The sequence below is a fragment of the Capsicum annuum genome, chromosome 1, assembly GCF_002878395.1.
Source record: "Capsicum annuum cultivar UCD-10X-F1 chromosome 1, UCD10Xv1.1, whole genome shotgun sequence".
NCBI classification, from domain to species: domain Eukaryota; kingdom Viridiplantae; phylum Streptophyta; class Magnoliopsida; order Solanales; family Solanaceae; genus Capsicum; species Capsicum annuum.
In genome coordinates, this window is record NC_061111.1 from 14,670,731 (window position 1) to 14,698,365 (window position 27,635).

General features: G+C 39.0%; 1 protein-coding gene across 1 annotated transcript in view; it reads left to right on the forward strand.

Annotated features, from left to right (window-relative positions):
• The first annotated feature begins 352 nt into the window (after positions 1–352).
• LOC107869044 overlaps positions 353–27,635 on the forward strand; it is a 75,018-nt gene continuing 47,735 nt past the window's right edge. The window contains exons 1-26 of the mRNA XM_047394316.1: positions 353–715; positions 1,877–1,980; positions 6,987–7,121; positions 7,207–7,257; positions 8,267–8,361; positions 8,427–8,544; positions 9,260–9,361; positions 9,441–9,626; positions 9,732–9,892; positions 10,270–10,440; positions 14,783–14,875; positions 14,976–15,297; positions 15,900–16,004; positions 16,078–16,173; positions 21,209–21,276; positions 21,655–21,775; positions 21,854–22,057; positions 22,170–22,373; positions 22,473–22,582; positions 23,263–23,356; positions 23,436–23,534; positions 24,137–24,298; positions 24,388–24,462; positions 24,552–25,004; positions 26,265–26,612; positions 26,701–26,832. Of these exons, the coding sequence (XP_047250272.1) occupies positions 619–715; positions 1,877–1,980; positions 6,987–7,121; positions 7,207–7,257; positions 8,267–8,361; positions 8,427–8,544; positions 9,260–9,361; positions 9,441–9,626; positions 9,732–9,892; positions 10,270–10,440; positions 14,783–14,875; positions 14,976–15,297; positions 15,900–16,004; positions 16,078–16,173; positions 21,209–21,276; positions 21,655–21,775; positions 21,854–22,057; positions 22,170–22,373; positions 22,473–22,582; positions 23,263–23,356; positions 23,436–23,534; positions 24,137–24,298; positions 24,388–24,462; positions 24,552–25,004; positions 26,265–26,612; positions 26,701–26,832 (3,906 nt within the window). The 5' untranslated portion in view covers positions 353–618. The remainder of the gene's footprint in view (positions 716–1,876; positions 1,981–6,986; positions 7,122–7,206; positions 7,258–8,266; positions 8,362–8,426; positions 8,545–9,259; positions 9,362–9,440; positions 9,627–9,731; positions 9,893–10,269; positions 10,441–14,782; positions 14,876–14,975; positions 15,298–15,899; positions 16,005–16,077; positions 16,174–21,208; positions 21,277–21,654; positions 21,776–21,853; positions 22,058–22,169; positions 22,374–22,472; positions 22,583–23,262; positions 23,357–23,435; positions 23,535–24,136; positions 24,299–24,387; positions 24,463–24,551; positions 25,005–26,264; positions 26,613–26,700; positions 26,833–27,635) is intronic.

The following is a 27,635-nucleotide window of genomic DNA, read 5'->3' on the forward strand; positions in this document are numbered from 1 at the left end:
CTTTTTATCTATAAAGAGAGAGTGAGAGAGAATTTTTATCGAATTTTTTGAATGACGTGCTATTTTCATGGATCTTAATAAATTCATCTCTGATTATTAATAGAAAATAGTGAATATTCAATGAATTTGATGGGGATATCCAAAAACTGAACCAGAACATTACGACTATTTAAAAAAAATGTTAATATTGACTCCTAGGCAAGATCCAACTTAAAATTTGAGTCAAATGGCCAAATCGAGTTAATGGTAACACGTGAGTAGCACGTGATAAGCCTAAATTACTCAGCAAGAAATTAGTTGCTCCACGTGTATATAGATTATTAAAAATGAAAATGATTTAAAGATAGCAAAAGAGAAAAATCTCAAAACCCCCCTCATCACTTCGCCATATTACTAGCTTTTTGAACAACTGAAAACTAATACACGTATATTAATCAATCAAATCAGAAAGTAAAGCAAAGAAAGAAAAAGCGGTGCGCGACTCTTCTTCGTTGTTCTTCTTCGCTATGGGAAACTTGCACAACACTCCAATTTCTCACAATCGCTTCTTTCCTTATATTCAAATTTGCATATAGAAATTCATAATCAGAAGAGGCGATTAGTAGAAAGTAAGGGAAGATGTTGGAAGATCAAGTAGCGTATTTGTTACAGAGATATTTAGGGAACTATGTTAGAGGACTCAATAAAGAAGCTCTTAAGATCAGTGTTTGGCAAGGTTTGTTACTTAATTTAATTCATTACTCAATTGAATTTGCAATTTATTGCTACGGAGTATATATATATATATATTTTTTGTGATGATTTTGTTCAGTAAGTGTTTATATGAGCCTTTTATGTTATTTTACTGCTAATCTGTGTAATACCTCTTTTTAAATGGTACAATTTGTCAATTGTACTGCTTTGCTGTCCTGCATTTACATTATAGGTTGATTGGATGTTAACATGTTTTTTGGGATTGAGCTGCTGTGTTATTCCATAATTGTGTGATGTTAACTTTACCTTTTTAATATGTGTGATGAATTTGTGCAATTTAAGTGTTTATATGAGTTTTTATGTTATTTCTACTGCTAATTTGTGTAGTACTAACTGTTTTTAAATGGTACAATTTGGAATTCGTACTACTTTGCTGTTCTGCATTTACATTACAGGTTGATTGAATGTTAACATGTTTTTGGGATTGAACTTCTGTGTTGTTCCATTGCTTATTAATTGTGTGATGTTAAGTTTACCATTCTCAAAAAAAAAAATAAAAAAAAATTAATTACTTGTGTGATGAATTTGTGCGATTTAAGTGTTTATACGAGTCATAGCTGTTTTGAAATGAAACAATTTGCAATTTGTACTTACTTTGCTGTTGTGCATTTACATTATAGGTTGATTGAATGTTAATATGTTTTTGGGATTGAGCTTCTGTGTTATTCCATTGCTAATTAATTGTGTGATGTTAACTTTACCTTTTTCAAAAAAAAAATAAAAAATTAAATTAATTGTGTGATGAATTTGTGCAATGTGTGTGTTTTTAAATTGGATTTTGTACTACTTTGATGTCCTGCATTCATATCATAGGTTTATTAAAAGTTAAAAATGTTTTTGAAATTGAGCTTTTATGTTATGGTATTACTAATTTGTGTGAGGAATTTGTGCAATGAGTGTTTTTTTAAATTGGAATTTGTACTACTTTTCTTACTTGATGATTTTGATGAGCTTTAATGTTTATTCTATTGCTGATTGTGTGATGAATTTGTGCAATGAGACAATGAGTGTTTTTTAAATTGGAATTTGTACTACTTTGCTATCCTGTTCGTGGCAGTTAACATATGTTTTTTATGGATTAAATATTTGCTTGGTTACTAACACATTGTGGTATATGTGACAGGCGATGTAGAACTAAAAAATATGCAATTGAAACCAGAGGCTCTCAATGCATTGAAGTTACCTGTAAAAGTCAAGGCAGGATTTCTTGGATCTGTGCGACTCAAGGTTCCACCCTAAGACCTGACAGCTCAATAAATTGTTTTGAAGTTTTGAGTTCCGGAAAATGAACTGAGTATTTCGATTGTTCTTGGTTGTGGATGCTTTTGCTATTGACTTTAATATTTTGAAATCTTGGACATATTCATAATATTTTGCTTCTTTTACGGTTGTAATTTTATCCCACAGTTATGTGATCTTGGGAAGCAAGTGCACACGTCACAATAATTAATATAATGATGAGTCGGTGTTGTTTCTACAAGGTGGATTAATGGATTACTAAGTACTGAAATTATCTCAACCCATTTGACTAAAGTACTGAAATTATCTCAACCCATTTGACCTTTTCTCTAGACCAGGCAAATGTATTTTCATTCATAATCATGGCCATAATGGCCTTGTATATAAAAGATATACCAAGAAGTAGAGAATTTACAAAATGATATGATTCCCTACAAACTCCAGCGAACCTTCTGGACAACAAGGAACTTTCTGTGTGCACCTAAAAAAAAAAAAGGAACAATGACTACTCCTCAACTTAGAGAAACTCAACTCTACACTTTCAAAAGCTCTCCTATTTCTTTCTCTCCAAATAACCTACGTGAACCATAGTTCATGTCCTCTGTCTTCTCCCCTTTTTTTTCTTTCTCTCCGAACTGAACATCAACTCTATCATAGTGTTTGGCATTGGCCATGAAGTGCCAAATCACCTAAGTATATCCTACCATAACCTCATAGCCAACCCACAACGTAGAAAAAGATGATCCGCGTCCTCTCTCACCTCTTTACATATGTTGCACCAACTGATGTAGACAACCTTTTGCTTTCTACGATTTTCCACCGTCGAAATTACCTCCCTAGTGGTTAGCCAAGTGAAGAAACACACCTTCCTTGACACCTTTGGAATCCATATGACACTTAAAAATATACAACTCCCCAACCAAATGTTTATCATAAAAAGATTTCAGCAAAAACACTCCAATATTTTCTAAGATCCACCACCAAACCTCGGGGTTATCAGCCTGATAGACTTGTATATGCAGTAAGGATAATAATTTTTAATAGTTTTGGAACTCAGTCACTTCCTAATCATGAAATTTTCTTCTAAATTTGAAGTCTCAAATCGCTGTATCGCTCTAATATGCTGCTGTGAAATCTATTGGTGAAATCTATCTTGCAAGATTTTCTACACAATCACTAGAATATTTCAATATCATGTCCTCACACCACCTATGTTCTTAAAATTTTATTCTTCTCCTTTCTTTGACCTTGATGAGATTTTTTCGCTAAAATAATCCAATCCTTTCATGATATTCCTCCACAACTCACGACCAAAAGGCAAAGTGATAGCTCTAATTCTCGAACTCCCTTCCATAATCCCATATTTATCAGCTATCACTTCCCTCCATAAAGCTTGTACCTTCACACCGAACCTCCACATCCATTTATCCAATAAAGCTTTGTAAAAAACCTTTAAATCTTTAACTTCCAACCCTCTCAATATTTTAGAGATGTGACAGTCTTCCATCGCACAATATGGAACTTTTTTCCCTATTCGCTGCATTCCATAAAAAAATTCTTTGAATTTGTTCGAACTTTTCAGTATTGAAGTTGGAGCATGAAACAAAGATATAGTAGGTGGTTATGCTTAGCAATGTGCTCTTTATAAGCACTTCCTTCCCACCTTTGAACAAATATCTTTTTGTTACCACACTAGTCTCTTCTCAATCCTCTAAAGAACTGGATTTCACGCCATTTGATCTTTGTTCGAAGCACGTTATGGTACTCCAAGATAGTTGGTCAGAGGGCCTCGACCCTGCAACTCAAAACTGAAGTGAGTGATCCAGTGTTATCACCTACCCAAGAAGAATAATCTCACACTTCCTCAAATTAATTTTGAGGCCGAAACACCTGAAAGCAAGTAAGGACTTGGTCTAAATAATCCAAATGGCTCTCAGCTGCATCATAAAGAACCTAGGTATCATCTGCAAACAACAAGTGAGACACCGAGGTTGTCCCTGGACCTCTGACTGAAACATTGAAACCCATCGACTATCCCAATGATAACTCTATCCATCATTATACTCGAAGTTTCCGTAACTAAAATAAATAACAGTGATAGAGGGTCCCGTGTATCGAACTTCTCGAACTCCCTACTAAACTGCATGGATTACCCGTAGCCAAAACAAAATCTCACTGAAGAGATGCAAAAATAAATCTATTCCTTCACTTCTTTTTAAATTGCATTTGTAGCGTAATGGATTCTAGGAAACCTCAATTCACATAATCACAAGTTTTTTCAAGGTCAAGTTTGCATAACATGTCGGACACTCCTTTATTTCTCCTAGAATCCGCCACTTTGTTTGCCAAATGTTAAAAGTCCCACATCGGAAAAGAAATGGACAATCGTCTCCTTATATGGACTTGAGCAATTCTCCCCTTATGCGCTAGCTTTTGGGGTTGAGTTAGGTGCAGTATTAGGGCCAGACTCATCCCAATTCTTTGTTCACCAATGTTGGGCCCCGATATTTTTTTATCCATGCTCCAGTTAACGAGTTAACGAGGCATGGGCTTGCCGGCGAGTGTTAAAAGTCCCATATCGAAAAAGGATGGACAATTGGTCTCCTTATATGGACTTGGACAATCCTTCCCTCACGAGCTAGCTTTTGGGGTTGACTTAGACTCAAGATCCATTTCTTTACACCACCAACGCAGCATCCAGAATCTGTCCACCTCCCCAAAAGCATTCTGCGAAGTAAAGAGTTTCTTCCAACACCACCTCTGGTCTAATGGAAAGTACCTTATAAATGCTAATACAGATGCTCTCCACTAGATTAATAGGTCTACAACCCTTTATGTTAGTAGCTCCCTCCCGTTTGGGGATGCTGATAATGAAAGAAATATTCATACTTCTCTAGAATTCGCTCTTTTCTTACAACTCAAATTGTATCAATTACATCAATTTAAACCGCATTTCAACAATGCTGAAAAAAGTCCAATGAGAAACATTAGGACCTTGTGCTCTGTCCCCTACACCAATTCGTTGCCTTTTCATCTTCTCCTCCTTAATTGTCCTCATAGCCCCTCACACTCTTCTCTCTGATATGATTGAAGCCAAATTTCCAAAATTAGACCTCCGGTCCACTTCCTCTTTGAACAAGCGTTCATAGAAATCGACAATTTTCCTCTCTACTCCCCCACATTGTTCACCCTTATTTACCTCCACCGAATCTATGAAGTTCTTCTATTTGCAATTGCTACTCTATGAAAATTTTTGTGTTAGTCCCCCTCTTCAAACATAACGCCCTTGATTTTTGTCTCCCTCTCATCTCTTATCTCTTGGGCCAAGGCCAAGTAAGCTAACTCCCTTTTCAAACCTTCTCTCCTCTCTTTCTCCTCTGTTGTAGCTCCTTCCCCACTTCTAGCCTCTCCCGTATCCCTACTTCATACATAATCTCCCTCATTTTTACCTCTACTATCCCAACACCCCTTTATTCCACACCCTTATTTCCTTTTTAAGCAATTTCAACTTCTTGGCAAGCCTAAAAGAAGGCCTCCCTCCACCACCTCACTCCACCATGTAGTCACTCTCTCTCCGAAATCAGCGACACTCAGCCACGTGTTTCAAATCTAAATTCTGAAAGGAGATCTCATTCGTCTTCAGCTGGTGCCAGCCTGCCACTGAACAAGGGTGAATGGTCTGATAACGTTATCAGCGGAAGAGGAACCTGGATCATATTGGGTGCCAACTCCTACCAATCAACCCTTTGACTTCAAATGAAATATGAGCTGAATAAACCTAGTGACATCAAGAAAGCAAGCTAAAATTAGAATTAGATCACCCTTTGGAGAGGAACCTGGATCATACTTTGAATAGTATATAACTTTTATTGCCAGTTTGCTCAACTTTAATGTCATGTTTTAGTTGTTCTATAGTGCATTATTATCCAAATTCATACTACATATATCCCTATGGATACTGCTGTAACTTTAGGAACTAACCGTAATATGAGCACTCGTGGTTTTGTAAGTATATTTCCTATTTCACAAGCAAATCAATTCAAGTATAGTACATAAGAGCTTTTTGGTTAAGACTTTTTACAAGCTCTTGCAAATTACACTAGAAAATTGGGACAAAAGAAACAAAACCTATTATAAAGGAAAAAGAACTTGTAAGGGAAAACTAAAAAGAATCCAATAAAAATTGCCGGGTCAAGGAATTATTTCATCTTAAGTCTTAACGACTTATTCTTAAATAGGGTTGTGTATCTATTCAACTCTTATGCATCAATGAGATATGCCTAGAGGAAATACATGTCTGAGAAGAAGAATGTATGTATGTATATATATATATATAGAGAGAGATGTGTGTGCATGTATATATATATATAGATGTGTGTGTGAAGGGGAGCCTTGGAGTAACTGGTAAGGTTGCTGCCATGTGACCAGGAGGTCACGGGTTCAAGCCTTGGAAACAGCCTCTGGCAGAAATGCAAGGTAAGGCTGCGCACGATACACCCTTGTGGTGGGGCCCTTCCTCGGACACCGCGCATAGCGGTAGCTTTAGTGCACCGGGCTGCCCTTTTTTTTTGTGTGTATATATATATCTACACACACACATCTATATACACGCACACACATCTATATGTATACACACATCCATCCATCTATCTATCTATAGATATATCTATATATATACACACATCTCTCTCTCTCTCTCTATATATATATATGCGCTTCAATTCTGCATTGCACTTAAAGCGCCAACAACCTTTGGTGCTTCGCTGAGTTTTTCACTCTTGACTAACCTGGGTTGTTTGATGTAGTTACAGTGTGTCCACCTGTCAGGGATTCTTATTATCTTTAAAGATTTCATTCCTTTTCCGTGTCTTATTACTTCTCATCATTTTCCATTTACCATTGGAAAAGTTTGCTATCCCCTTTATGTCCATTGTTAATAAAGGTATTTATTGTCATTTAAATGTCAGTAATTAGTCTGTAATTACAATTTACAGGTACCATGGAGCAGGCTTGGCCAAGATCCAGTTCTAGTTCACCTGGACCGTATTTTCTTATTAGCTGAGCCAGCAACCCAAGTTGAAGGATCTACTGAAGATGCTGTCCAAGAAGCTAAGAGGAATAGAATACGAGTAAGGTTTTGAGTCTCAAGTAAAATACTTTGCATGTTGATAGGAAATGTTTGTTGATATTATTTCCTCTTTTCCTTGCAACTAGGAAATGGAAACAAAGCTTCTGGAGAGTAAACGAATGCTACAGACAGAAATGGTATATTCTTTGTCTTTTATCAAATGCATAAAATTTTGATATATGTGTATCAACTTGAATGCTCAAAATGATGGGTTCATTGGTTGCATCTGTCTGTGGTAGAACTTTGATTGCTGATCGCTGTCTCTTGCTTTCGGATGTGAACTTGTGTGTGTAGCGTAATAATGATTTCTTTATTTCTCTCTCTTGATGAAAGTGAAAAGTGAGGGATTCAGATAAGATGCTGTTGATTAGCTCCAGTAACTGCAACATAATCTAGTTGTTTTTAGTATAACCTGTGCGTCTAGATAATTAAATGGAGAAGAGGCATAATAATTTCTGTTGATATATAATATAATTTCAAGTAAATAAACTTGTGTTCTCTATAACAACTTAAGCTTTTAAAAAGATGGTCACACTTCAACACGGTACCCGAGTAAAGGTCCTGGATCGAATCTCATTGCCACCCATTATTAAAAAGAATTTCTACGTGCTGCTCATGAAAAAGAATCAGGCCCGCACGTGAGGGTCATGTTTAGATATCATATACTTAATAAATGTGTGCTCTCTCTACCATTTTAAGTTTTTAGATGAGATGGTCACACACTTCAATTTCTTTAGAATGTGAGTTGGTTTCAGTATTGTCCATGCTTAGATGAGAAGTAATTACAGAGTGTCACTAAAGTTTCTTTAGAGAGTATAATTCAAGGATTCTAGTGTTAGTAAACACATCCTTAATGAATTGAGCTTTGACATCAATCTTAAGATATTCCTGTCACTTGTTGTGTGTGACACTCATATATGTTAAGTTCGACCGAGTTTTACCATATAAGTTATCCGAGGCTGCTTGTTGTGTTCTGTTGTTTTAGTTGTCTAGCCTTAAAACATTTTTAAGACATCCTCATCGGTTCAGTTTATGACATAACCATGGATGGAAACAATGATATTTCTTGCATGGAATGGCGGTTTCACAGAATATTGTCCATCATCATCACTTTAACCTATTTTCTTTTTTGCCTTCCTCCTCAAGAATAAGTCCTGGTTGGGGTCTTTGATCAACACAATAATTGGGAACTTGAAGCTTTCAATTTCAAATATCCACATCAGATATGAAGATCTTGAGAGGTAAGGAAGTTCAACTGTTGATTTCTTTGAATTTGTGATGATGCTGACTAGCTTTCATCATGCAGCAATACTGGCCACCCGTTTGCAGCTGGTATCACCTTAGAGAAACTATCAGCTATGACGGTAGATGATAGTGGGAGTGAAGCCTTTGTAACTGGAAATGCATTGGATTTCATACAGAAGGTCCGTCTCTTTCACGCTTTTAAGTTGAAAACATAAGTTTTTAACTGCCCTCACCCAATGACTTCGCATTTATGGTATGCTTTTATGATTAAGCAAACCTCTTATTCAACTTCACCACATTTCTTGCAAAATTTCTCTCCTTTCGCCATCGTTTTGTTCTGAATATAGCTGATTAGTTAGCAACTATAGACGTGTAAATCTAGTGCTTTTCACTGAAGCAATCTTAGTATCTCTAGTACTCTCTTGCCTATTGTTGTAGCTCTTCTGTGAAAATTGAAATAATGCCAACAATGAAGAAAAGGGAACTGAGGAGCTTTCCTATCAAAAGAGGAGAAGAATCAGTTTTAGAACTGGAGTAAAAAAGAATATCTTGTTATTGCCAACTTGCTTGATCAACTAAGTATTACGTAGTGCCAATTGGGTATAATTTCCATGGAGTTCGGCAATATTCAAGTCTGCTGTAGGGACTAATATAAATAAATTAATCACAATGTAACTGCTATAGTTTTCTATCTTAAACCGAGATTCAGCACTTCAACAGACCTAAATGTGTATTTACATGTGAACTGTCAAGTCCATAGGTATTTTAATGCAACTTTATTATCTTGTCTAGATTTTTATTTGCTTTGATAATTCCTTTCTGTGTTTTATTGGTAAACCATACTTCTGTTTTATTCTTTCACGCTTTTTATTGATTTGTTTTTTGACATTTTAGTCTGTAGAACTTGACCGGCTTGCTGTTTATTTCGACTCCGATATCACGCCGTGGCATATTGACAAAGCGTGGGCAGATTTGCTACCACAGGAGTGGGTCAAGGTACCTTTTGAATGTTCTAGTTGTCATTTGGTGCCTGCTCTAAGTTGTCCCTATTCCTTAATCTAGTTCAATTGCTCAGATTTTCAGATATGGAACGGATAATGGCAAACCTGCTGATCGCATCAAAGAGCATTCTTACATTTTGCAACCAGTGACTGGGAAAGCTAAGTTCTCGAAACAACGCCCTAATCCTTCACGTGATAATATGGAACCTCTGCAAAAGGCAGTTGTGGCTTTGGACGATGTGACTCTTTGTTTGTCAAAGGCTAGTTTCGCTAACTTTTCTTCTCTATTTTTTTCTCATCCAATGTAGAATTGATTCTAGCTTGTGTTGGCTTTTTTTACTTACTTTCGTATGTTAGTTGTGCAGAATGGCTATAGGGATTTATTAAAGTTGGCCGAGAATTTTGCTGCCTTCAATCAACGATTGAACTATGCTCATCTTCGTCCACATGTGTCGGTAAAATCTGATCCAAGGTCTTGGTGGAAGTATGCTTATCAAGCTTTATCTGTTCAGATAAAGAAGGCCAGGTATCTACCTAGTTTCTGCAGAAATTAAGAGACTCACCAAAATGTGGATTAATCTTCTTACATTTTGATATTCTCACAACACTCCGTTGAGAAAGTTAAAGACCAATTTAATAGGCCTAAACAAAGGTGATGAATGAGGGTCGAGGAGTTAACATGTTTCTACTTGTCCCATATATACACGTTTATTGTATTTCCTCTATTTTGTTTCAATTGAGAGAAAGATACAGGGCTTTTAGAAAAAAAATGTGACAGCTTTTAGATGATGTAATGCCATTCCTTCTTATTTCCCTTATAAGTCAGGTAGATATATTTGTATAAATACATGCAGAGAAATTTGGTTCTTAGTCTTCAATTAACAATGCAATTGTTGTTTGTAGTGGGAAGTTGTCATGGGAGCAAGTCCTGCGGTATACACGGTTGCGGAAGAAATATATCTCTTTGTATGCTTCATTGCTGAAGTCCGATCCTGATCGAATAGTAATAGATGATAACAAAGATTTAGAAGAACTGGATAACACGCTTGATGCTGAAATCATTCTTCAATGGAGGTAATTTGTGCTGCATGTTTTTAATATTATTTCATGAATTGTTGGCTAAGGGACTACATCAATTCAAAGGCAAGGTGCAACATTGTGGGTTTAAGTAGCTTTCTGTTAGTTCTGATAACATCAATGGATACTTTGGTGGGCGTATTTTTTAAGTCAAATTGGCACTTGAAATCTGAGCTATCTCCCTCCTTCCCGTTACTGTATCTCTTTCTTTGTGGCTGAATAAGTTCTCAAGGTGCCCCAAAAAAAAGAGAAGAGAAAACGACTTGGATGTTGTAGATAGAGCTAATGAATTAGTTAGAAGTTCTCAAATGTCCGTCTTAATGCCTTAGCTTGTTCCTTTTTGAATCATTCCGGTTAGATACCACACTATTGAGGTTGTGGTCTCCGCATATAATTTTGGACCAAGTAACCTCTTGAGTTTGCTATTGGAGTTGTGTTAGGCTCAATTACATTTTTTGTGGATGTTGCTAAGCCAACCTTTGGTAAGCCCATTTGCATGTAAGATTGATGTTTATATGTGGACTCCAAAATATCAGTTACACGTGAGGGAAGGTAGGTCGGGATTTGGGTTAGGGTCGGGTCTAGGGTTGAGCTCGGGGTTGGGGCGAGGGTTAGTAGGGTTAAGTGGGATAAGGGAGCCTCTAGGTTGAGAGTTGGGTCTTGGAACATAGGGACTCTTCAAGGTAAGTCCATTGAGCCGAAGGATTAGTAGAGCTTGTGTCCATGAGAACAAATGGGTAAGTTCTAAGGCGAAGGATGTGGACGGGAATAAGTTGTGGTACTATGCTAGCGTGAGGCATGGGAATGGGGTAGGTATCTTAGTAGATAAAGAGCTTAGGGAGCAGGTGGTGGAGGTTAAGTGGGTTAACTAACTATAGGTTGATGCCGATTAAATTGATCATTGGAGAGTCTACGTTGAACGTAATGAGTGCCTACGCTCTGCAAACGGGCTTGGATGAGGAGGAGAAGAAGAGCTGTTGGTAGGTTTGGATGAGGTGGTGAGAGACATTCCGAGCATTGAGAAGCTTTTCGTAGGAGGGGATTTCAGTGGGCATATTGGGTCTTTATCGGAGGCTATGATGATGTGTATGGAGGTTTCGGTTTCGGGGAAAGGCATGAAGGAGGAGCCTCACTTTTGGATTTTGCTAGCCTTTGGGTTGTGAGTAGCAAATTCGAGCTTCCCGAAGAAGGAGGAGCACCTTATTACCTTTCGTAGTTCGGTGGTAAAGACTCAAGATTGAATTTTTGCATCTCAGGAAAGGCGATAGAGTGCTAAGTAAAGGATGTAAAGTCATACTAGAGAATCTTTCGACCCAACATAAGATTTTGGTGGACTTGAAAATCAAAAAGGTCTGAAAGAAGAGCGGTGTGGAGGATTGGCCCAGGATGAAGTAGGGTAGCTTGACTTTGGCCAGTGCTTTGGAGATTGGGAGAAGTTGACTATTAGGGGCTTGGGAGAGTAGAGGGGATGTATGTATCAGGGAGACGGCTAGAGAGGTGTTAAGTGTCTCGAGAGGCCGATCTGGCAAGCACTTGGGGGGATGGTGGTGGAACAAAAAAGTTAAAAGGAAGGTGAAGACTAAGAAGGTGGCCTATGCAAAGTTGGTTGAGAGTAAGAATGATGAGAAAAAATGGACGAATAGGGAGGAGTATAAGTTAGCTAAGTAAGAGGCGAAGTTAGTGATTACGACATCTAAGACGTCAAATTTCGAGAGCTTATATGTGGCTTTAGAGGAGAAAGGCGGGGATAAGAAGTTGTGTAAGTTTGCCAAGGCTAAGGAGCGGAGGGCCCGTAACCTTGACCAAGTGAAGTAAATCAAACGTGAGGATGCCCTCATTATGAGGAGGTGGCAGTTCTATTTTCATAGACTTTTGAACGACGAGGGGGCAAAGGTTTCACGGTGGGGGACTTGGAGTACTCAGAGAGGTGTCAATATTTTTGGTTGTTGTAGGCGTATCAAGGTTGGGAGGTCAAGGGTGCGTGGGGTAGGGCGACTGGCCCAGACAAGATTTCGGTGGATTTTGGAAGAGCACTGGTGGGACAGGTATGGAGTGGCCGACAAGGTTGTTTAACATCATTTTTAGGGTGGCGAAGATGCTCGAAGCTTGGAGATGGAGTACGGTGATTCCATTATATAAGAATAAGGGGATATTCAGAGTTGCAACAATTTAGGGTATCAAGTTGTTGAGTCATACTATGAAGGTTTGGGAAAAGGTGGTAGAGTTGAGGTTGAGGAGCATCATGACTATTTTCTAGAATCAGTTCGGCTTCATACCAGGTTGCTCGACTACTGAGGCCATTCACCTCGTAAAGAGGTTAGTGGAGCAGTTTAGGGAGAGGAAAAAGGACTTGCACATGGTGTTCATCGATCCCGAGAAGACGTACGAAATAGTCCCTAGGGAGATTTTGTGAAGGTGCTGGGAGGCTAGAGGTGTACCTGTGACATAAATTTGGTCGATTCAGGACATATACGACGGAGGAAAGACTCGTGTGAGAACAGTAGAAGGAGATTCTGAGCACTTTCTTGTTTTGACGAGGTTGCATAGAGATCGACTCTTGGCCCGTTTTTATTTGCCTTGGTGAGGGATGTTTTGACGCGGCGTATTCACGAGAAGTGCCTTGTTGTATGGTATTTGCTGATGATGTTGTACTAATTGACGAGATCCGGGGAGGAGTTAATGATAAGTTGGAGGTTTGGAGACAGACCCCAGAGTCCAATGGGTTTTAGGTTGAGTAGGACTGAGATAGAGTATTTGAAATGTAAGTTAAGTGATTTGACGCATGAGACTGACGTGGTAGTGAAGCTGGATTTGCAGGCCATTCGGAAGAGGGATTGTTTCAAGTATTTTGGGTCTATGATTCAAGGGAATGGACAGATTGACGAGGATGTCACGCACCGTATTGGTGCAAGGTGGTTGAAATGAAGGCTTGCTTTGGGAGTTTTGTGTGATAAGAAGGTGCCTCCTAAGCTTAAAGGTAAGTTTTACCGAGTGGCAGTCCAACCAACTATATTGTATGGAGTGGAGTGTTGGCCCATTAAGAACTCCCACGTCCAAAAGTTGAAGGTGGCGGAGATGAGGATGTTGAGATGGATGTACAGACTTATTAGGAGAGATAGGGCTAGAAATGAGACTATTCGAGATAAGGTGGGGGTGGTTTCAGGGGAAGATAAGATGCAGGAAGTGAGGTTGCAATGGTTTGGGCATGTGATGTGGAGGTGCACAGATGCTCTAGTACAAAAGTGTGAAAGGTTGGCTATGGATGGTTTTAGGTGGGGTAGAGGTAGGCCGAAAAAATATTGGAGAGGTGATTAGGCATGACATGGAGCAGTTACAGCTTACAGAGGACATGACTCTTGATAGGAAGGTGCTGAGCACGCGCATTAGGGTAGATGGTTGGTGGGTAGGAGTGCGTCCATAATAGTAGGGAGGAGTGCTTTGTTTGTATTTGTGCATGTAGTTTCTTGTTCGTAGTGTTTTGGTAATGTTTGTAATTTCGAATAGATAGTTTATAGTATTATTGTATGATGTCTTGTTCCTTTTATTATCTAGTGGTGTGTTATCCCATTTTGTTGTTCGTTTTTAATGTCTTTTTTTGTTTGTTATACTGTTATCTGTCCTGAGCCGGGGGTATACCTCACTACTTCATCTGAGGTAGTGGTGTGGACTGCGTCCACTTTACCCTTCCCAGACCCCACTTTGTGGGAATACACTGGGTATGTGTAAGAGAGGGTGTTGATCAGAAGTTTATAAAGGTTTTAGGCTACTCCACGTGTTGTATTAAATTTTTGGATTGGACACTCCGATTTTTTTGATGCTATTAGAGATTTAGAGTTTGACCCATTCCTGATGTTGGACTATCAAATGTTGGGCCACCCATTTTATGTTACTTCGCGCTCCAGATGCTTAGCTAGATTCTGGGCGGAGGGGAGGAGAAAGGGGTTAGAATCCCACATGTAGGCTCCTTTGATCTTCAACAAAGCTGACTACTTGAGCTAGCTTTATGGTTGATTTAGGTCCAAGGTGCATTTTCCTTAAGTACCTATCATTTTTCTTTCATGCATCTTTAGCTAGATTTGTCCTTTTGACTAGACAGGAACTTATGATCGAGTTATTTTATTCCTTCATGATATGTCAAGTGTTTTGTAAAGCAGCTTCTGGGTTTAAGAGTGTTCCAGAATGTTTTTCTCGTGTTTAATTAGGGAAATAATGATTTATGCCATGAAGAATCTTGGCAACACTTTGATGATGTTTATGCACAGTTGCTGTCCTGCGACAATTTAGAATTTGGACAGATTTTTGCATTAGGGAATAACCTCTATTTTTGACTTTTCAACAGGATGTTGGCACACAAGTTTGTGGAGCAGTCGGTAGGATCGGATTCTTACCGAAAGAAACAAAAGACACAGAGTTCATGGTGGTCTTTTGGCTGGTTAATACTGGATCTTTATACCCCCTTAGTTTCTGTACTGTTAAGGGCTTTTCTTTCTCTTTTCTTCTGTTAAGTCTCATGTGGTTGACCAACTTCTCAGGTCCAGCCAATCAACTGAAGATGAAAGTGAGCAAGCAGAGTTTACTGAGGAAGACTGGGAGAGGTTAAATAATATAATTGGCTATAAAGAAGGTGAAGAAGAACCACTGTTGGCAACTCATGACAGGAGAGATGTGCCTCACACCACCTTGGAGGTTCACATGAAGCACAATGCTTCAAAGCTTAGTGATACTAACAACTGCCTTGCTGATTTGTCATGTGATAACCTTGATTGTTATATAAAGCTTTATTCAGAAGCAAAGGTTTTTGACGTAAAACTAGGATCATATCAGTTATGGTCTCCAAATGGCCTTCTCGCTGAGGTGAGCATCTTTAAATTCAACTGTGAAGCAGTTTTGTCAATGGCGCACTTAAAGTGCGTTTAAACTCTTAACAGAGGCACAAATCATGTTGAGTGTTTCTTTTTCGCTTGACGGACATTTCAGTCGTCATCAAACCTCTATGACATTTTTCTCCAATGAGCTATAAAATTGATACGTTATTATAATTCTTTTCAATTTATTTCTCCGTATATTTGTTCTTCACGCGTATAATTAGTCTTGGACTACACATACATATCCATATTTTGTTTCTCCATTTATATGCCTTTTCTTATTTACATCCCCCACTTTATTTGCTCTTAAATCCTTAATGAACGTTAGAGCTTTTTTGCTCTTTCCACCTTGTTACCATTATCACCAAAAAATAAATAACTCTGTTGTAGAGAGGTTGGGGAATTGGGGATATATATTTATTTCTTTCCTTTTTAAAGATTCCTTTACTAAAAGGTGAAAAGATATCAAAGTTGACATCTGGAAGCTTGAGAAATTTTGAAGTAGATCTTCTATTTCTCTTTATTTTTGGGTGGGGTGGGGGCAAGTGTTTAAGTAAGACAGCCTCACTAATGGTAATATTTTCTGCTCAGAGTGCAACTGTCAATGATTCCTTGGTTGCTGCATTTTGCTACAAGCCTTTTGATTCCAACATTGACTGGAGATTGGCGGCTAAAGCTTCTCCATGTTATGTGACTGTAAGCTGAAGTTTTATTTTAGTTCACCAGTTAAAATAGTTTAGCTTTCAACTTATCAATTTTTTTTCAATAGTATCTGAAGGATTCGATTGACCAAATTATCAACTTTTTTGAAAGTAATGCTGCTGTAAGTCAGACCATAGCTCTGGAGACAGCTGCTGCAGTACAGGTTAGTTTAAGCTTCTTATTTTCTTAGTTTCAGACGTCAATTTTGCCATTTTCACTTTTCATTTTTCATCTGTTCTCACTGTTCATATAATTGGTGTTTAGATCACAGCGTATTTCATGGTCATAAACATTTGCTTCTTAGACCTTTGTCCAAATGGGGAAAGTTTGCTTCTTAGGGAAGAGTGAGGATTTATGCTCATTTGTTGCTTAGGGAGTGACTGAGCATAAAGGTACCTGAGAACAAAATTTTTCTAGTGCGCTTGACTTCACTTGCTTGATTTTGTTGTTCCTGGCGATGAACCATCAAGAAGTTTCTTCTTGATTGTTAGCTCTTCTTCTTTCGTCAAAACAATTTTAATGAAGTTGTGCTGGGGCACATCGTCATTATGGGTGTTGTATATGTTTGAAAGTAATTCCAATGAGAAGCTCGAAAAGGTAATCATGACATTTTCTTGTTCTTAGCTAATTGAATGATATAGTTGAGGACTTTGGGATTGAGGTTTGGCTGTTGGCATAGTAAGGTTCGTGTTTTGATGGAAGTCTTCTTAGTTGTAGTTGTATATCATTCATGTTCGAGTATCTGATAGAAAAGGGCTGGAATGGAAGGGAATGTGCAGTGGATATAGGTACTCATACAACCGATCCCAATTTGTTTTGAATTGAGACATAGTTGTTGTTATAGCGGGGGACTTCAATGGGCATATTGGGGCATGTCCGGGAGGTTATGATGATGTGCACGGAGCTTTTGGTTTCAGTAATAGAAATGGTGAAGGGGTTGCCCTGTTGGACTTTGCAAGGGCTTTTGGGTTGGTGGTTGTGAATTCGAGCTTTCTGAAGAAGGAGGATCATCTGATTACCTTCCGAAGCGCTTTAGCCCAGACTCAGATTGACTTTCTGCTGTTTTTGAAGGGGGATAAAGTTCTATGTAAAGACTGTCAAGTCATTTCGAGTGAGCATCTTTCGACTCAGCACAGACTTTTGGTGATTGACTTGTTTATCAAGAAGAGCAGGAAGAGTAGTGTTGGAGAGGGTCAACCTAGAATCAAGTGGGGTGGTTTGACGCTAGTCAGTGCGCTGGAGATAGGGGTGAGGGTGGCGGGAATGGGGGCATGAGAGTGTAGGGGGACGTGGATGGTATGTGGGATAAGGCTGCCAGCTGCATCAAGGAGACGGCTAGAGAGGTGTTGGGTGTTTCGAGTGGTCGGGTAGGTCGACATAAAGGGGACTGGTGGTGGAATGAAGAAGTTAAGAAGAAAGTGGAGACTAAGAAGGAGGCATATTTTAAGATGATCGAGAGTAAAGAGGAAGAGGAGAAACGGGTGAACAGGGAGGCTTACAAAGTGACAAGGAAAGAGGCTAAGTTAGCTGTTACGGCTGCTAAGACAGCAGCTTTTGAGAGCTTGTACGCGGGGTTAGAGGAGAAAGGCGGGGAAAAAAGGTTGTATAGGCTTGCTAAGGCTAGGGAGAGGAGGGGTCGGGACCTCGATCAAGTGAAGTGCATTAAGAGGGAGGACGGAAGAGTTTTGGTGGAGGATGTTCACATCAAGAACAGATGGCAGGAGTATTTTCATAGACTTCTAAACAAGGAGGGAGACAGAGGCATTAAGATGCTAATTAAGAACTTTACAAATCCCAAAAGTGTACAAACACCCTTGTCCTTAAGCCAATAATTTCTAGACAATCACTCACCTAATATTAATTATATCAGGAAGTCACGTTTCTTCGACTTGTAATAGAAAAGTTAGTGGCACTTTAATTGACTTTCCTATTACAAAACAAAGAAAAGTGACTTTTTGAGAAATATATTTACTTGAGTGACGAGCTGAGAAATCAACATTTTGATGGAGTGATAAAGCATCTGATAAAGGAGGTAAGGTTCAAGACATGACAAAGTAGTTATATAGCACACATCAACAACAACAACAACAAATCCAGTGTATTACCACATAGTGGGGTCTGAGGAGGGTAAAATGTATGCAGTCCATACCACTACCTCTGGAGAAGTAGCGAGGCTGTTTCCGATACCCCCGGCTCAAGACAAAGAATAGTAAACGAAGCCGTAATAAAGCATGAAACAAGATGGAATAACAGAAATAAGACGCCCACAAAGTAATACCTTACACTGAGCCGTGATTTCAGCTACTGTAGACGTTTTAAGGTTGAGGAGGTTAGAGAGGCAATTCGTAGGATGCGAAGGGGTAGGGCGACGGGGTCGGACGAGATTCCGGTGGATTTTTAGAAGTATGCTGGTGAGGCGGGTTTAAGGTGGTTGACAGATTTGTTTAACGTCATTTTCAAGACTTCGAGAATGCCTGAGGCTTGGAGATGGAGTACGATGATTCCGTTATATAAAAACAAGGGCGATGTTCAGAGTTGCAACAACTATAGGGGTATTAAGTTGTTGAGTCACACTGTGAAGATTTGGGAGAGGGTGGTCGAGCGGAGATTCAGGAGAGTAGTGTCCATTTTGGAGAATCAGTTTGGTTTTATGCCTGGTCGCTCAACGACAGAGGCAATCAATTTGGTGAGGAGATTGGTAGAGCAGTATAGGGAAAGGAAGAGGGATTTGCACATGGTGTTCATCGACTTGGAGAAGGCATATGACAAAGTCCCTAGGGAGGTTCTTTGGAGATGCTTAGAGGTGAGAGGTGTTCCAGTGGCGTACATCAGAGCTATTAAGGACATGTATGATGGAGGGAAGACTCGGGTGAGGATGACGGGAGGTGACTCAGGGCATTTTCCGATCGAGACAGGTCTGCATCAGGGTTCGACTCTTAGCCCTTTCTTTTTTGCGGTGGTGATGGGCGTGTTGACGCGGAGTATCAGGGTAAGGTGCCTTGGTGTATGTTATTTGCGGACGATGTAGTGCTGATTGGTGAGACGCGAGGGGTGTGAATGAGAAATTGGAGGTTTGGAGGCAAACCTTGGAATCTAAGGGGTTCAGGTTGAGTAGGTCCAAGGCGAAGTATTTGGAATGCAAGTTTAATGACGCGAGTCAGGAGGATGAAGTGGTGTGGTGTTAGATTCCCAGGTTGTTTGTAAGAGGGATAGTTTTAAGTATCTTGGGTCTATTATCCAGGGGAATGATGAGATTGATGAGGATGTCTCTAAACGTATTGGAGTAGGGTGGATGAAGTGGAAGCTCCCTTCGGGAGTGTTGTGTGGTAAGAAGGTTCCCCTTAAGCTTAAAGGAAAATTCTACAGAGTGGCAGTCCGTCCGGCTATGCTGTATGGAGCAGAGTGTTAGCCAGTCAAGAACTCCCACATCCAAAGACCGAAGGTGGCGGAAATGAGAATGTTGCGATGGATGTGTGGACTTACTAGAGGGGATAGAGTTAGGAATGTGACTATTCGAGAGAAGGTGGGAGTGGTTTCGGTGGAGGATAAGATGCGAGAAGTAAGGTTGAGATGGTTTGGGCATGTGATGAGGAGGGACATGGATGCCCTAGTTCGGAGGTGTGAGAGGCTAGCGTTAGATGGCTTTAGGAGGAGTAGAGGTAGGCTAAAGAAATACTGGAGGGAGGTGATTAGACATGACATGGAGCAGCTGCAGCTCACTGAGGACATGACCCTAGACAAGAAGGTGTGGAGGTCGCGGATTAGGGTAGGAGGTTAGGGCGAGTTTATGGATTGTGGCTAGGTGTTAGGAGAGAGTGTGCGTATCCGGGCAGTAATCCCAAGCCTGTGTCCTTGAGTAGGAGCCTTTAGCCAGGTGAGTTCGGGTGGGGTGGGTAAGTGAGTGTCCTAGTTCTTATTTCTTATTTCGTATTGCTCGTATTTCTCTTATTTCGTACTTCACTGATATTTATTTCTATTATTTCTTATGTCTGCATGCCAACCTCTCCTGTTACATGTTCCAATACGATCTTGGTCTATTATTCGAGATTCTGAGCCGGGGGTCTATCGGAAACAAAATCTCTACTTCTTCGGAGGTAGTGGTATGGACTGCGTACATCTTACTCTCCCCAGACCTCACTTTGTGGGAATACACTGGGCCTGTTGTTGTTATTGTTGTTGTTGAGACATAGTTGTTGTTAGAAATTTTCATGGTCATAAAGTGGACTCACAGTTGACATTCCTTTGTTTAACTATTGCAATTGGTTACACTTCATTTTAGTGAGGTGTGAGCTATGACTCTGCTTTACTTGCTGTGCCACTGGCACCATAGTTCTATCATGGGAGTCCCGTGGCACAAGAAATTGGATTGAAAAAACCACTTTTCTTGATTGGAGATATGTTTCTTATTCTATTTATTTTATTGTCAGAGAATTTTATCAATAAAAATCTCTAAAATCATTAAATGACCTCAGCTGTAGTATTTGCCTGTCCTCTTTAAATTACTATCCTCATTTTTTGTTATTATTGGGAGAGATCAAAAGTATCAATTGCTTAATATTTCATAAAATAAGAGGAATATTAGCATCCAAGGGTGTGGCTTAATAGTTGAAGTGGGAAAAAACCTACGGGTCACCAGGGTTCAAATCCAGCAAAGGCACCACCCAGGTGATCCTTCACATTTTCCTAAATCTTGGTAGTAGGTAGAGTTATCGATTATCTGGGCTGGTGGAAGATAGCAGTTACTCGGTTGGATAGCCAAGTTGCGCCTAAATTGGTTTATAAAATTGTTATTAGAAAAAAATTGAGAATAATATGGTATCACGAAAGGTAAAAGAGAGGCATTTGAATCATTGTGGTATTGAAAAAGAATTGGAACTTCCATTGGAAACAGTTAGAAACAACCCTAAAAAGGCAAGGTGAACATTTTGGGATAGGGAGAATATTACCCTCAGGAATGCTTCATATTTCACCTTTTTTATCAACTCGTTTAGTTACTACTTGTTTCATTGCAGTTTTTCACCACAGCCTACTTATATGGATATTACTGTCTTAAAAATGTTGAATTGCTCTTTTATCAAAAAAAAAAAAAAGAAAGATGAATTACTCAACACATGTAAGAGATTCTTAGTTTATGTATGTGTTCCCGATTTTTCTTTTGAAATGTATTATTAGATGATGTGCAATTGTCCTATTGTCAGATGACAATTGATGAAGTCAAACGAACTGCACAACAACAAGTAAACAGAGCTTTGAAGGATCAATCCAGGTTAGATACTTTTTTAATTTGTCAAGCTGGTATTTGATTTTGTTGAGATTGCTAGTTCCTCTCCGTGATTTGAACAGTTTAAAAGAAAAGTGGTTACATGTTATTGTCCAGTAAAATTTCTCTAAATGTGATTCGAATGTAAAACCTAGGTGGTTTTGGGGAGGGATGGTGTGGTGGCCAGGGATCAGAGTCAAGGCTCACTGATTCTGGGCTCGTCTTCCTATAAAATTGTCAGGTTTATCCATCTTTTGCAGTTTAATGTTGCAGCCTTGTCAATCCTTGAATGACCTAAACAAATATAGTAACAGTAGATATTGACATGTTGCATTCTTTTACACCATCCACTAAAGATTACAATTGATATCCGTTTTCTACCAGGTTCTTCCTGGATTTGAAAATCGCAGCTCCAAAAATTACCATACCTACTGATTTCTGTCCTGATAGCAGTCACTCAACTAAGCTGCTTCTTGACTTGGGAAATTTGGTGATTTCTACAAAGGTAAATCTTAGGATCGTTTTAATCTATAAGACGAGGTCATCAGCTGGCTAACGTGCTGTGTTTCTGTAATATGTGCAGGATGATTGTGAGTTTGTTTCACCTGAAGAGATGAATATGTATGTTCAGTTTGATATGATCTTGAGTGATGTTTCTGCTTTCCTGGTTGATGGTGATTACCATTGGAGTCAAACTCCTACAAATGGAGTTGGTCCGTCTGTGTCCAACTTTGTTACTTGTTTGCCTGTTATTGACAAGTGTGCAGTGGTTCTAAAGCTTCAACAGGTGACTGCACGTTTCTTCATCTGAACATGGTCTTGCATTCACATAATATACATTTGCATGTTTTCACGGTTTCTACTTTGTGTACAATACTTCTCATATTCCTAATTTGCAGATCCGACTAGAGAATCCTGCCTTTCCTTCGATGAGACTTGCAGTGCGTCTTCCTTCTTTAGGATTCCATTTTTCTCCTTCTCGATATCATCGGTTGATGCAAGTTGCAAAGATATTTGAAGTAGATGAAGTAAATGATTCCAATGTTTATCGTCCTTGGACAGAGTCTGATTTTGAGGGGTGGTTGTGTCTTCTTACCTGGAAGGTTGCTTTTAGATTAACACATCCAAGTTCTTTTAGTGTATTAATGTGTGCTATAGTTAGTTGTACATTCCTGATAATTATTATTTCTTTTATTCTGTAGGGTGTTGGTGGTAGGGAGGCTATATGGCAGCGAAGATACCTATGTATTGTTGGATCCTTTCTTTATATACTGGAAAATCCTGGCTCTAGATCTTACAAGCAGTACATCAGGTAAAAACTTTGGTCTGTGTTTGGCACCACCTTTGGCATCACCAAATCAATCAAGTTACAAAAGAACACTGAAAAAGTAACTACATAAGGATGATCAATATCCTTAATTTTGTTTAATTTGGTTAAGATGCATCCAAGGGTGTGGCCTAGTGGTTCAATTTTAAGTGGGGTTGAGTACCATGAGGTCTCATGTTCAATTCCCAATAGAGACAAACACTAGTTGATATCTTCCCATATATTCTAGCTTTAGTGAATAGAATTACCTGGTACTTGTTGTTGGTGGGAGGTGGCAGGTATCCCATGGAATTAGTCGAGATGCGCGCAAGTTGGGCCACCACGGTTATTAAAAAAAAGTGGATTAAGATGGCCAATTGTATGGAGTTCAAGATCCCATGGGTGTTAGGTGGAGACTTTAATACGGTAAGGTTCTAGATGAAGGAGTGAAGTGTAGAACGATATCTAGGGAAATGGACTAATTTTCAAATTTTTATCAACAATAACTCTTATTATGGTTAAAAAATTAAACAGGAGAAAAATATAAATAGATGATGCCAAGATTTTTGGTGGTCGTCTGTGTGAAGCCTATCAAGGTTTAGTGATTGTAATTCGTTTGTTCAAGTCGCTGCATCTTTTATCTGTGGTTTGTATCCTTAACTTCATTGTTCTACATCATATTGCAGTTTACGAGGGAAACAACTATATCAAGTTCCTCCAAATGATGTTGGCAATGAACAACATGTGTTGGCTGTCTACAGTGCTGAACGAGGCAACAAAGTACTTTGCAATATATTTGGTTTCTTTTGGTTATGCATTTTTCGGTTTCTGATCTCCCTTACCTTATTGTCACATGTAGATTGTGGAAAATGCAAATGCCTTAATATTACGTTGCGACTCTGAAGATTTAAAGAAGACATGGCAGCGCCACTTGCAGGGGGCCATCTATCGTGCATCGGTAAACCTTCGTGGCGTTTCTCTTATGCTGTTTTGGAATAGATTACTTATTGACATGCCAATAGCTAAGACACACAAAATTGTGGCTCAAATGTCTTAGTCAGATAACATTATTATGTGGGTGCCTATGACAAAATATTAATTGGAACTGCTATTAATACTTTGGTATAAAGGTGAAAATGTGCTAGAGTGGTCAGCAGAATTCGATCTTGGAGACTTAAATTGTGGCCTATTGCCTTGTTGTCTGCCTCGAAAGTTGCAGGAGTGTTTCTCTCTTTTGCTTGTTTCTAATTCCTTTCCTCTGGATGATGTTTATAGATTGAGTTCCTAACTGCAAATAAATGGGATCAATTAGAAATGTTAGGAAAATAGGTTTTTGATGTGGGATTAAGATCTAGGACAGCAATGTCTAACTTCCCTTAGATTTGGCTCGATTTTAGGAGAATGTATGGAGTCTGTAGTGTGGTTGCTTTCATGTTGGTACCCTTTCCCCCTTTTTGGGGGTTGGGTGTTGTAGGTGGTAGACAGGACTATATATTCATCAAGTCCTAACTTCTTGTTGCTTTCTTATGGGAAAGTTCTCAAAAGTGAGGTTTCATGCAGGGATCAGCCCCTATAACTGGTTTATCTGAATCATCATCTGAGTCAGAAGATTATGAAGCTGATCATGCAGGCAACGATGTACTTGATCTCTCACAAGTGGAGAGTCTGTATTTGACAGGTGTTCTTGATGAGTTAAAGATATCCTTCAATTATAGTCATGAGGTGTGTATGGGTGAAAACTATCAAGGATACTTTTTTCTTGAAAAAGCAGCAAGTACACTGACAGTATAATATGCTTTCCACTTTTCTAGCATGAACAGAGTTTTACCAAGGCACTTCTAGCTGAGGAGAGAGGCTTGTTTGAATTTCGAGCAACAGGTGGTCGGGTAAGACTACTGCAGGTTTGGCTGTCTATTTAGGCTTGCATGCTCACTATTGTTATGCTTAAATGGTTAAAATTTAATGTCTTACGCAGGTTGAACTTTCAATTAGAGGCAATGATATTTTTATAGGGACTCTCCTGAAAGCTCTGGAGGTAGAAGATTTGGTTTGCCGGACAGGGATGTCTGGCTCTTGTTATCTGGCACGATCCTTCATCAGAAATATTAGTGCACCCCCCCTTTTAAATGATGTTGAGAGCCAATTCAATGATTCTAGTCAATATGAAGGAGAAGAGAAGTTTTACGAGGCATCTGAAAATTTAAATGACCTGGTTGATAGTCCTTATTCAGCGGGAAACTCGTTACCATCAGAAAAGACCATGTCAAAGGCTCCTAGTTTTGACCGTTTTGCTGGTCTTCTGCCCATTGATGTTAACGATAGTGGAACTAATTCTGAGATACTGACTGATACATTAGATAGTTTCGTGAAGGCTCAAGTGGCTATTTATGACCAGAAGTCACCTCACTATACTAGCATCGATACAAAGGTCAGCCGGCATTTCTTATCTGAGTAAATCCGTCTACTTACAGTCTGTTTGGTTGGTGGTTTCCCACGGTATGGTATGGTTACCATGAGAACCATGTTTGTTTTGATTGTTTGCTAAAAGGGATGGTATGGTATGGTATTTTTCCATGGTATGATAACCATGGATTTCCCCAATTTCCTGAACCACCAATTTGGTGGTATCCCATGGTTTTCCTCTTTTTTTTTTCCAACTATGCCCTTGTATAATTTTATTTAATCCTATTTTACCCTCTACCCTATTTACTTATTCTTATGCTTTTCTGCTCTCAATCTCTCTTTGTTCTTTGTTGCTTGGTCTTCTCTGACTCCTTTTTCTTTCTTCCGCCTATTCTTCTTCGACGCTCGTCATTGAAACAAATGATTCAATCCTGGTAGAGAGACAATGGATCATTTGATAGTCAGATATAATCAAGAAAGTTAAAGTTTTACCTTTCGTTTTCGTGCTGATTAGAGGTTCCATGGCGGACTGAAGTGGTTAGCATCTTTAGGAGATTAATTAGATACTGCGAGGGAGATGAAGCTGAACTCCTCACCTTCCACTTTCCTATGTCATCCAAAGATTTTTCCTTTTGTTTTTGTCCTTTCTTAGTTTTTTACATTTGTTTTAGTTTTTTTTGGGCTGCTTTCAAATTGAGCCGAATTGGGCATCATCAATTATGTATCCTTTGTTTTCTTATTTAATAAATTCAGGCTTGTTGGCCTTTCATTTTAAAAAAAAAAAAATTAGTTGGAGAATCACTTGTTGGGAGAATCCTGGTTATTGAAAATAGTGCTTTTGCTTACAATGACTTTTCATCTGAGTTGTGACATTCTTCTCAGCTGAGTTGCTTCATGTTTTCTAAGTTTCTGAGTTGCATCTTCCATCTCCAGGGAAACAATTTACTACTATGAGCAAGAAAGTTGTTGACAGCATACTGTAGATCAGGTGATCGAGCAAAGCTAGGACTCGGAAGGAAGTGGTCAATTTTAGCAATAATCAATTAGGGGCATTTTAGTAAATTTACCTGATACCATACAGTCCCATACTATCAAACCAAACAAAAAAACTATTATTAAATCGTAGTGAACGATACAGTCCATCCAAACATGGTACTGTACCATACTGTACCATACCATACTATACTGTACCATACATTATGAAACCATGGCAAACCACCATCCAAACAAAGGCTTACTTTTACACTTACAATTTCTAAATTTAATAGCTTGTTGGTTGTTACAGGTAGCCGTCACGCTTGCTACCTTGTCTTTTTTCTGTCGTAGGCCAACAATACTGGCAGTAATGGAATTTGTAAATGCCATTAATGTGGGGGAAGAAATCTCTGAATCTTTCAGTGACACTTCTTCATCAGCCATTACACAGCATGATAATTGCAAGGAAAATGTGGTTGATTCTCAGTTGTTTGAAACAGTCGATGTGCCTGCAGTGAAGGGTTTGCTTGGGAAGGGGAAGTCTAGAATTATTTTCAGTTTGACATTGAACATGGCTCGTGCCCAGATTTTGCTGATGAAAGAGGATGGATCTAGGCTGTCTACCTTGTCTCAGGACAATTTTCTTACTGATATCAAGGCCTGTTGTTTCTATCAATTTTGATTTTTTCCATTGTGATATTTATCATATAAGTGTGAATTTTCAATCTTGTTTTCTCCTTGGACAGGTGTTTCCATCTTCTTTTACAATAAAGGCATCTCTTGGAAATCTGAGAATTAGTGATGACAGCCTTCCTTGCAGCCATCTTTATTTCTGGGCATGTGATATGAGGAATCCTGGTGGTAGTTCTTTTGTAGAGGTAAATTCATTGTATAGCTGGTGCGGTGGTTGTTCTAGCTACTGCTGCTAGTATTATCATTGATTGTTGTTGTTGTGCCTGCTGCCTTTATTGGCTATGTCTATAGTAGTAATGAAGTCCTAACATCTAATTTGCCTGGTTACTCCCCATAGGTCTTGTTGAAGTGTGTGGTCATCTAAAAGCTTAAGTTGGTAGAGAGAGCACCCTTTCATTTTTTTAATTATGTACTCAACACAACCCCACATGTGGTTCTGATTTTTTTTTTTCCATGGGACAAGCTCGTGGAAATTCTTTTTTAATGGTGGTGAGATTCGATTCTGACACCATGTTGAAGTGTGTGACCATTTCATCTAAAAGGTTAAGTGGTTAGAGAGCACTTTTAGTTTCTTAACTGTTTTCTCAATTTGTCTTATCAAAATAGCTACTGCGTACTTTCTTGGTTTGATACTTTAGCAATCTTTATTTAAATACAACAACAACAACAACAAACCCAGTGTATTCCCACTTAGTGGGGTCTGGGGGGGTAAGATGTACGCAGTCCATACCTCTACCTCTGATGAAGTAGAAAGGCTGTTTCCGAAAGACCCCCGGCTCAAGTCACGAGATATCACACAAACACATAGTACAGCACAGCAGCAGATGACATAACATAGATACGGCACCCATAGGGAATATAAAATAGAGTAAAGCAGGAATGCAGGAATATAAAGCAGAGGAAAACACACAGATTCGTAATAAACATGGAACACGGAACACGAAACACTGAATACAGAATCATAACAGGAATACACCCCCACCAATTA